The following is an 11,617-nucleotide window of genomic DNA, read 5'->3' on the forward strand; positions in this document are numbered from 1 at the left end:
CCTCTCTGAGTGGTGTACACAGCAATCAAATATACTACACTACTGGGAAGAGATAATAATAGACGGTGAAGCTCAAGATCAATGAGAATAAGACCAAGCGCTGACTGAAACATCATCCATAGATCATAAGCCAAGTTCAGTTTACAGCTGAGGAAAACTTAAGAAGTTAACGAAAGACAAAAGTAGGACCTGTGTTACATTCCACGTGAATCTAGAGACCATTTCAAGAATTCATTTGCTATATATTCTAATGACCAGACAAGTTGTAGAATGAGATCAGAGACATCACATTTGAAGAAAGCAAAAGGAAAAGGGACAAAAGACTAAAATAGATATCCGAAGAGACTCCCAAACTTGCTCTTAACATTGAGTAACTAAAGCCAATGGCAGAAATGATGATGTGAAAGAAAGAACCAATGTCAAAGGGTAGCTCAAGAAGACAAATTCAAATAGAATAATGAAATATTCAAAGACTTAAGAGTTAAAAAACCAAGAGAAAAACACACTTGGCATTTTACAAGCTAAAAGAACTGAAGAAAAATAATCCCTTGAATTGTAACAGTGACAGGTTCTATGGGCAAAATATTCATTGACAGAAGCATTGAAAGAAAATGGAACCAAAAAGAATTGGTCACTGTTAAATCATTCTAGGAGGTACATGTGATCCAGAACTGGTGGTATTGAAGAAAGAAGTCCAAGCTACACCAAAGGTATTGATTACAAAGCAAGGATCCAGGAATTGATTGAGGTGTATAACAAAGAGATAGACTGTAGGAAGTACCCATTTGTCCATATTAAGAAATTTGGAAGACAGCTACTTGACCTGACTGGAAGGATGCATATTTGTGACCACTCCAAAGAAAGATGATCCAAAAGAATGGAAAATGTCAACCAATATTAACAACACATCCAAGTAAAATTTTGTTGAAGATAATCCAAAAAAGGTTGTAGCAGTTCATAGGGAACTGCCAGAAGTTCATGCTGGATTTAGTAGATGATGTGTAATGAAGAATATTATTATCAGATGACTCTTGACTAGAAGCAGAGAATACAAAAATATATTTATTTGTAGTTTATTAGGTGCCCTGGTGGTATAGTGGTAATGCATTGAGCAGCGATCTGCATGGCCAGTGTTTAAATCCACCAACAGCTCCGTGGGAGAAAAAGTAGGCTTTCTACTCCTTAAACAGTTACAGTGTCAGAAACCCATAAGGGGTTGGTATGAGTCAGCATTGATTCCATGGCAGCGATTCCTGTAATGTATTGGCTATGCAAAGGCATTTGTGTGGATCATAATAAATTATAGGCAACATTGTGAAGAAGGAGAATTCCAGATCACTTAATTAAGATCACTAAATTATGCTTCTGTGGAACCTGTGCATAGACCAGAGGCTTGAACAAACTAAAGAGCAAACTGAACATACTGTATGCTTTAAAATCAGGACAGGCACTCTTAAGGGTTGTGTCCTTTCATCGTACTTATTTAATCTGTATGATTGACAATCCAAGAAACTAGACTATTTAAAAAACGTTTTAGAATTACCTGAGAGAAACAGATGGCACAACCTTGTCTGAAAGTGAAGAAAACAGTATTTACTGCAGCCTTCAGTATAGCTTACACATCAACATAAAGTTTCTTACAATTGGGCCAATAGACAAGTTGCTGGTATATGGAGAAAACATTGAAGATGTCAAGGATTTCCTTTTACTTGGATTCATAAAACCTAGAGAAGCAGCTGTCAAGAAATCAAATGACCTATTACATTGAGCAAATGTGCTGCAAAAGATCTCTGTAATGTTTCTTAAAAAGCAAAGATGTCTATTTGAGAAATAAAATGTACCTGACTGGAGCCCCAGGTATTTTCATTTGTTTCATATGCATGTGAAAGCTGGCCAGTAATTAAAGAAGACCAAAGAAGAATCGGTATCTTTTAATTCTGTTGCTGGAAAACATTGAATGTAGTGGCCTGACAGAAGAGTGAACAAATGTATTTTAGAAGAAGCATCTATGATGTTGAGGATAATGAGACTTTACTTCATCAAGGGACATAGTATCTTGAGGGATCAGTTCCTGTAGAAGGCTATCAAGCTTGGTCGTGGGTCGGTGAGAAAAGGGAAAACACTGTAATGAGATAGAGCCACATAGTGGCTACAACAGTGGGCGCAGATACATGAAAGATTGTGAGTGTGGCACAGGTCAGTGTGAGGCCAACTGTAATGTTTTCTTTTTTGATTTGGGTTCTTTTTTATCTATTTATTTTTTAACATTTTATTAGGGGCTCATACAACTGTTATCCCAATCCATACACACATCAATTGTGTAAAGCGCATTTGTACATCATTTCTCACAACTGTAATGTTTTCAAAGCCAAGTGGAGATAGGAAAGAAGCCAGATGGGAAGAAACCAAACTCATTATTGAGGGTTTAGGGCTAAGCCTTTTATATTTTTACTTTACCATGTTGAAGGACCATTTAGTTCTTGCCTTTCATAATCTGGTTTTCAAGTAATTTTTACAGTACATATTGATAAAATAAAAATGTTTTTCTTAAATTCAGTATATACATTATTGAAATGTAAATATGGGTATGAATCATATGAGGAATTTTTCAGTTCCTCATCTTTAAACTAGAACTGTACGTGACATTTGTACTCAGTAAACTTTTTTAAAAAAATGAATCAATCAGACATTAAATGTTTCAAGTTGATAATGGTTAGACTTACTTTGGACTAATCTATTAACCTTTTATAGTGGATGCAGTTATTTGAATATTGCCGTTTTGTTTTTTAAAAAAAGGTTAAAATAAATACTAGTGGAAATGAATAACCTAGATCATCTTAAATGCGGAAATTGTTGGCAGGCAAGTCTAACACATTGGATGTAGCATTAGATGTACACACATAAGTGTAGCATTAGACCTCCATAAGTCTAGTTGGCTGAATGTCCGAGGCAGAAGAATCAAATAGTGTGTTGATTAAGGGGAGTCTCCAATAAGGTCTTGGGAACATTCCAATATCTTTCCATTTTCTTTTCCATGAACTTTCTGAAACTTCCTCCCTCTGCCATAAGTAAGAAATACGTGTAGGAGAACATCTACAACTTGAGATCTTGATAATATATTTTTCTAGGTGAGAATTTAGCCTTTTCCTACCTTACCTATTCCACTCTCTAATCTCTGTGCCTGAAGAGCCAAAGATCAAAGAACAATGAAGCATATATAAAGAGAGAGGAGATTTACCCAGGGGATTGACTCACAATTGTTGGGGATTACAAGTAAAAAAATCTATAGGTGAATCTCCTAATGGTTCACAGGATTATAGGAAACGATCAGGTAAGTCCACAATTTTGAGGTCAAGTGGCGAAGCTGGAGGGAGATAAAGTACACTTGTGTCTTAAGATGTGTAGGTCAGGCAACAGAAAGTGTTGAATAGACACAACTTCCATAAAATTTATGTCTGTAACCTGAAGGCTTGCAATACCCTAAAGGAATACTCTTTTTAACTAATTGATTAGATTGCTTAATAAAAGGTGATTAGATTATAATTGGTTGTTTGTGGGACAACTATAGCCTAGCCAAGATGACCATAAAGTTAAGTCTACGTAGCTTGGTTTTCCTGCTTATGTATGTTTACAGAAACCTGGGTGGCCTAGTGGTTATGAATTGGGCTGCCAACCTCTAGGACAGCAATTTGACACCACTAATGCCACTATGGGAGAAAGATGAGGCTTTCTACTCCCATGAAGTGTTAGAATCTTGGAAACCCACAAAGGCAGCTCGTTGGTTTATTTGGTTAAGTTTATATTATAGAGATAAGGAACTCACATTACAGAAAATGGATCTGAGGCTGGTCTTAGCATCTAAATGATTCAGTCAAGGTATAAAACTAGTAGGTTTTGTCTGACTCTAGACAAATTTTGCCAGGTTTTTAAAAATCTGTGTATGTGTGTGTGTGTGTGTGTATAAATCATTTTATTGGGGGCTCCTATAACTCATCACAATCCATACATCCATCCATTATGTCAAGCACATTTGTACATTTGTTGCCATCGTTATTTTCAAAACATTTTCTTTCTACTTGAGCCCTGGGTATTAGCTCCTCGTATTTTTCTCCCTTCCTCTCCCTCCCTCCCTCCCTCATGAACCCCTTGATAATTTATAAATATTACTATTTTTTCATGTCTTGCACTGACCAATGTCTCCCTTCACCCACTTTTCTGTTGTCTGTCCTCCTGGGAGGGGGTTATATGTAGATCATTGTGATCTGTTCCCCCGCTCTCCCTCCACCTTCCCCATCACATACATTTTACTGCAGTTTAAAAATGCCTATTGCCACCACCGAAGTCATGTTATGGAACATTAGTAACATTCTAGGTTTCTCTCTTGTTTTCTCTGATTAACCACCTTCCAACACTGTTCTGCTTGCCCCCTGGAGTGAATTTTGTTTGTTGGTTCCATATCATTGAGTGCGGAATCTGGACGAGTACTCTGTGTATTTGAAAGAGGAATTAGCAACTACCAAATGTAGGAAGAATGAAAAGGAGGCAAATGGATTTGTCAAGAAGGGAGAAATTTCTTTTTGCAGTTTTGCTGTATGTTGTCTAACTAGGTTGAGGCCATGAAGACAGATGTATCAACCGGTCCCTTTCCACCAACGAACCGGGGAAAGTTGGTAAAAGGCCCTTGAAGTAAGAAGAACAAAAGAACTAAAAAAAAAAAAAAAGACCTATTTAAAATATATGTTTACTTTTATTGACTTAAAGATAATTTATATTTTTCTAAAGCATGCTGAGTCATTGTCAGAGTATCTCATTTTCTCTGTGGGTATGTAATCTTTTTGTGCACATTGCTTACCTTACATTTCTTGGTAATCTTACTATTTTGATTTTAGGAGTTACGGTACAGCACCTGTGAACCTTAACATCAAGACTGGAGGAAGAGTTTATGGAACTACAGGTAAAGTTTGTCTTCTGACTACCCCGCAGTACCTTTGGGACATTGGTTCCAGGGCCTCTGTGGATACCAAAATCCATGGATTTTGTAAAATGATGGCGTCTGCCTATAACCCATGCACATTCTCTGTAGACGAAATCACTGCCAGATCACTTATAGTACCTAATGCAGGGTAAATACAATATAAATGTGCTCCTTTTTAAACAATTGCTTGACTACGTAATTGCTATTTTTCCACCTGAATATTTTCAGTCCATGATTGGTTGAATCTGTTGACTCGGAACCTGTGGATACAGGGGACTGATGGTACTTGCTGATGCATCAAGAGAAAACCGAGGCATGTACCTAAATAGATAGTAGATTTGAACAATTACTACTGCTCAGTTAAAAGAGAGCCATCGTTGACCATATATATCAGACATCAGGCTTTATATACCATATACCAGACATCATCAGCCTTTATACCAGACTTCAGCCATGTATACCAGACATCAGCCTAAAGAAAGGGCTTTATATTTAAGTCACATGTAGAACCTGCCACATTCCTTTTGTTCTGCACTTTGAAAATGTAAATGAAAGTCAACTCATAGGTTGTATAGAAGCAATAATTTAAAACATAGACTTTAGCAACTTTCTTTTGGCTTAGGTATCGCTTATGAGGCATATAAGTCTCTAGTCCCTACTCGGTTTATCTTACGGTTACTCCATGAAGGTTCTCTGTCTGTGGTAAACGTTAAAGCTTTGTTGGGAATCACTCCCATATCTAATGCCAGCAGTATTACATAAATTGTGTTTTCTCTGTGTCTGTGGTATTTCCCAACTTCCCATCTAGTATAACTACATGATCATTTTGTAATTTTGTAAATAGGAACGAAAGTCAAAGGAGTAGACCTTGATGCACCTGGAAGTATTAATGGAGTTCCCCTTTTGGAGGTAGATTTGGATTCTTTTGAAGACAAACCATGGCGTAAACCAGGTATGATTTTTGTGGATTCTGCCCGTTAAAAGTTTCTTTAGAATAAACAGTATCCAGAATGTAAATTTTGAGCATTAGTTCAGAATATTTTTTAATGTCCTTTTTGTTATCTTACACAAATAATTACTTCTATTATTAAAACTTGTGACTTAACAATAAAGATTTTTGCTTACTGTTTTTATCTCTTTCATTTTAGACTCATTTGTAAAGGAAATAAAAATGATAAAGTTTTTAAAGCAGTCATCCTTTATAGTGATTATTTGGAAAACTAGTAAAAAGGAGCAATTAGGACTCAGAGAACTCTATAATTATGTTTATGTGATACCAAAAGAGTTGGATTATTTATCTTATAAAAGACTTTTATATTTAGGTGCTGATCTCTCTGATTATTTTAATTACGGATTTAATGAAGATACTTGGAAAGCTTACTGTGAAAAGCAAAAGAGGATACGAATGGGCCTTGAAGTTATACCAGTTACCTCTACCACAAATAAAATTACGGTAATTAGTAACTATTCCAGAATACCCCTGCCTTTTCCATTATATGTTTTGAACCCCTCCCCTCCCAAATAACTTGTTCATTAAAAAGGTGGTTAAATACTATATAATAATTTAAAAATTCCATTCTCTTTACCATATGTGTTTGTTTCCCCTTCCTTCCCTTTCAGAGTTCTTTATTAATGATTATCTAATGTTCTTAGTTTCAAGTTACAGACTAGCCACAGCTAGTTTGTCTTTATATGGCCTATTACTTTAAAATTATGTGGTATCTTAATGGGGAATATGTTATTTAACTTAGGCCGAAGACTGTACTATGGAAGTTACACCAGGTGCAGAGATCCAAGATGGCAGATTCAATCTTTTTAAGGTGAATTTTAGTAAATTATCCTTGGTTGCTCTCATTTTTTTGTTCTTGAGTCTGCTCCCATACCACTATTCAAGTGACAAGATTAAAGTGGAAATAGCTACCTTTTTTTCCAAACCTTCAGCTTCCTGGTGACTTACAAATTTGCTGATTGTTGTTTTATCTCCACTTTTGCAAGCATGTGAATTTATAGCCTATTATTACTAACAAATGCCAAGTAAAACTATTCTTGCTCTATGTTGTGATTTTACTTTGAGTCATAGTATATGTTTGTTGTTGGGTTTGATTATATAATGCTGATAGGCTCAGCTCTCTTTGTAGGTCATTGATTATTTCTATCAGCAGAACCATAGATTTATTTTTGTCTGATTTTCTTCTGGAACCTGTTAGAAATGACATGTAGTTTGTGTGGCACTGGAATCATTGGTGTAATGCCTCCTGGCTTAAGCTTTCTAGGACCTTAAGTATTCTCTAGTTTTTCTAAGAATTCTACATAATAGGATAAGGCATCAGATTGAAAAAAATTACAAGTAGTAGATTTGTGTGACTGGAAGTTTGGAGCCATCACTTGGGTATCAAGTTTGTCCTGTGGCTTCCCCATTCCATAGAATGATCAGAGATTAGGTCCGAAGGAAATACATATATTTTGATACTTCTTTCGATATTCAAGAGCCTTCAAACCCATCTTGAAATCCTATTTGTTTGTTATCTTGGATTAGATACTCTCTTTTACCTTCGCTGGTTCTTGTATTGATTACCACTGGTTGAAGGTAGAGAGTAGCTTAGAATTGGGCAATGTATTCAGGGAACTTTTGTGGGCTGGACTTATAACATGGTGGCCCTTTGGGACTGCACTCCTGTGCACCAAATTCTGTCTTAGGCAATGTGTGAGCTATATCCTCCGATGTACCTGCGCTGCTGGACACAGTTCTGTGTAGAGAATTTCATTTTAATTTAATTCCAACTTGGAGTAAATATTTGGTTCTTGTTCTGCAATTAATAATTTGAAGGTGTGTGGTGCTTTTTCCCCTATTTTAAATGTTCATCAGGTTCTTCTTGGTCAGATAACATCTATTTCTTTAAACATTGAATATACTAGTACATCCGGGCTTCAGAAGGCTTGTGGAAACAGTTCATAATGTTTGAATTTAATTTCTCCACCAATCATTTGAAGCCCTTATATTGCTGCAGGTTATAATGAGTAAGTTACAAGCGTTGTCTTGATGGTGAAATAGTTTGCAGTGGTGCTTTTTATTTCCTTTCAAAAACAGTGAGACCTTTATTTATTTATTAGCTATTAACAACTTTCTACTTTCTCAGTTTGCATTTGGCTTTTAAAACCTAGCAATAAAAAGAAACTCCTAGGTCTCTCATGGAAGGTAATCATCGTGACTGAAATTTTTATAGACACAATCTCATGGACAGATATTTTGAAGTGCTTTTGGGTTATACGGCTCTTACATCATAATTATTTGAATGAATAAAGGCTTATATTTGACAGGTGTGAGGTCTGGTGGTTTTCATGCATTGATAATATGCTTAAATGTTTATTGTTAAAAAAATAGTTTATTGTTAAGGAATGCTGACTTGTGAATAGAGTGTTTATGCCAATAATGAGTGCAACACACATTTCTGTAAGTATATTGTGCTCTGTTGGATGTTAATTTTATTGATAATGCCCAAATTTTGCAAATAATGGTGTGGGGTAGATGTTTGACATTTTAGGTCACTGTTTGGTTTGGATTTGGATTTCAGAGAAGTGTTTCTGTCATCTAGATAAATATAACAACCTTGTTCAATTTCTGTGGGAAATTGTTCTTTCGAGAAGTATTGGTTGTCTTTTGCTATCTGTTATTCTTCTTTTGGGGAATAGAGATTAAGGAAATGTAATTAGCATCCCAAATTTGGAGAAGTAATCCTGTTAGGTATTGTCAAAATTTTAGACAGAATTCTGTAAGGTTTGGAGAAATGAGAAAGTTGATTAGACATTATTCTGGAATTAGAAATTACATTAGTGATATATGTAAGTCCTTTCTATGTCCATGTTTTTATTTGTTTTGTTTTTTAAATTTCTAAAGTTGGATACAATAGTAGCAAGCATCTACCACTTTAATACGGAATGTTGTAAAAGAAAGCATTACAAGTTGAGGAAAGAGCTTGGGAAATATGTTTTAAATGAATAGATGCAGATGAAAGGTTAAGAAAACTAGCTTTTTTGGAAAGCAATATGGCTTTAACCGATTGCAATGATCAACGCTAACTCCTCTCCCCATCCCGAGCAACAGAAACATGGGTGAAGGAAAAGAGCAGTCAGTGTAAGATATGAAAACAATAATACATTATAATTTATCGAGGGGGTAGGGGGGGAGCTGATACCAAAGGCTCAAATAGAAAGTAAATGTTTAGAAAATGATGGCAACATAGGTACATATATGCTCGATACACTTGATGTATAGAATGTTATGAATTGTAAAAACCCCCAATAAAATGATTTAAATTGTAGACATTCTAATAAAAAAGAGAGAGAGATGGCTTTGAATGGTGTGGTTCAACGTTCAAAACTAGAAACAAGGAAGATTTTTTTGAGGAGTTAGTACATTTTATGAGCAGGGGAGACTTAGAAGTAACCTTTTGGTAACAATGTGTGTAGTGGATGGTTGGCAAAAGCATGTACCTACTACTAACTAGACTTTTAAGGGTTTGAACGAGTATTATATGATGAGTTATTTCCTTCCTAAAGAAGGGAAAAAGCTGTCCCAATTTTCTTGATGTGTTTCTACACTTCTGCTGTGCCTAGCACTGTGTTAAATACTGTGATAACACAAGTTTTCTTTGTTAAACTAGATTCATTATCTAAGTGGGTAAACCACCATGAACATGTAAAGTAATTCTGAGACCTTGTATGGATAGTTAGGTTTTTGGTACAGAGAAAAATGCAGTAGGGAGTTCGAAAGAGTTAGTCATATCACAGCATCTGGAACAGTGGTTCTCAACCTTCCTAATGCCACGACTCTTTAATACAGTTCCTCATGGGGTGGTCACCCCCCAACCATAAAATTATTTTCTTTGCTACTTCATAGCTGTCATTTTGCTACTGTTATGAACCCAAAGGGGTTATAACCCACAGGTTGAGAACCACTGATCTAGAAGGATTCAGTTGAGAGGTGATATTGGAAAGATAAGTGAGTTATTGTCAATAATAGAGGAGAATGAAGAACATGATGGCCAGAGTTAGTAACATGCACAAAAACAATATGAACAGAAAGTTGGGAAGGGAGATAATGAATGTAGAGGAGAGTCTTAAAAATGTACCTGTGATAACAATAATCTTAGTCTTAAAGTTTGGTTGTGATCTGAATTGGTCAACAGTTCAAAACTATCAGCAGCTCCTGGGGAAAAAACTGGGCTTTGTACTCCTGTAAACATTTAGTCTCGGACACCCACAGCGGGTCGCTATGAGTCAGCAATCGACTCGATGGCAATGGCTTTGGTTTGATTTTTGGTTACATTTGTGTAGGCAGCAGGAAGGCATTGGAAAGTTCTTCAGCAGAGGAGTGAGCTGGTCTGGTTTCTAGAACTGTGTGAACTGCGGAAAGAGGGGAGCCAGAGACCAAATGAGAAGCAATGACAGTTCTATGGCAGTGAAGTGACTGAATGAGTGACTGAATGGTGGTTAATGGGCAATAGAACAGATTTAAGAATCGTAAGTTATTTTCAAATCTGTTGCAAAGATCATTTTTTTCTTAGTCAAGAGACAAACCACCCCTACCAAGACTTTTTAATATAACATTTTAATTTAGCTTTTAATTATTTAAATTTTCAAGCATATGAAGCAGGGAAAGTGTACAAATGATCCCCTATGTTCACATAGTACAGCTTTAGTGATTGTTAGCATTTTTCCTTCGTTGAGGTGTTTTTGCATGTTGGTAGGTGCCTTTGAGTTAGTTCCTGCTCACAGTGACATACAACCGAACAAAACACTGTTCATATTGTGCCATGCTCAGAATAATTTATGTTTGACGCCATCTTGTTGGAGGTCTTCCTCATTGTCATTGCCCTGCTACTTTTCCAAGCATCATGTCCTTCTCCAGGGATTGGTCTCTCCCGACAACATGTCCAAAGCACGTGAAATGAGGTCTTGTCCTCCTTGCCGCTAAGGAACATTGTGGCTATACTTCTTCCAAGAAAGGTCTGTGCATCCTTTTAACAGTCCCTGGTTCTTCCAGTATTCTTCACCAGCACGAAATGCAGTGCTTCTTCCAGTCTTCCATCTTCATTGTCCAACTTTCACGTGTAATTTAAAATTCCATGCCTTAGGTCAGGTGCACCTTAGTCCTCCAAGTAACATAATTGGTTTTCAGCACTTTATAGAAGTCTTGTGCAACAGATTTACCCAATGCAATGAGTCATTTGTTCTCTTGATTACTGCTTTCATGAGCATCGATTGTGGATCTAAGCAAGACAAAATACCGGACAATTCCAATTTTTCTCCATTTAACATGATATTACCTATTGGTCCAGTCGTGAGGGGTTTGGTTCTCTTAACATTGAGTTGTAATCCATACCGAAGACTACAATCCTTGAGCTTCATCAGCAAGTCTGTCAAGTCCTCTTTACGTTCAGCAAACAAGGTTGTGTCATCTGTTTATCTTCAGCAGCCCTTTATTTTTTATGCTTTAAATAATAAAGACTTGTGTTTTTTTTAACTAATTTTATTGGGGGCTCCTACAGCTCTTATTTCAATCCATCCATCCATCCATACATTGTATCAAGCATGTTGTACATATGTTGCCATCATCATTTTCAAAACATTTTCTTTCTACTT

The 11,617-nt window shown here is 36.2% G+C and overlaps 1 protein-coding gene across 1 annotated transcript in view; it reads left to right on the forward strand.

The window, feature by feature from the left end:
• The window catches only part of FIP1L1 (factor interacting with PAPOLA and CPSF1), an 82,389-nt gene that overhangs the window by 12,280 nt on the left and 58,492 nt on the right, over positions 1 to 11,617 (forward strand). Inside the window, exons 5-9 of the mRNA XM_004706326.2 lie at positions 4,608 to 4,666; positions 4,890 to 4,954; positions 5,820 to 5,927; positions 6,298 to 6,428; positions 6,727 to 6,795. Of these exons, the coding sequence (XP_004706383.1) occupies positions 4,608 to 4,666; positions 4,890 to 4,954; positions 5,820 to 5,927; positions 6,298 to 6,428; positions 6,727 to 6,795 (432 nt within the window). The remainder of the gene's footprint in view (positions 1 to 4,607; positions 4,667 to 4,889; positions 4,955 to 5,819; positions 5,928 to 6,297; positions 6,429 to 6,726; positions 6,796 to 11,617) is intronic.

Source organism: Echinops telfairi, unplaced genomic scaffold, assembly GCF_000313985.2.
Source record: "Echinops telfairi isolate 266 unplaced genomic scaffold, ASM31398v2 ScPeMD7_7468;HRSCAF=8506_0, whole genome shotgun sequence".
In the NCBI taxonomy this organism is placed as follows: domain Eukaryota; kingdom Metazoa; phylum Chordata; class Mammalia; order Afrosoricida; family Tenrecidae; genus Echinops; species Echinops telfairi.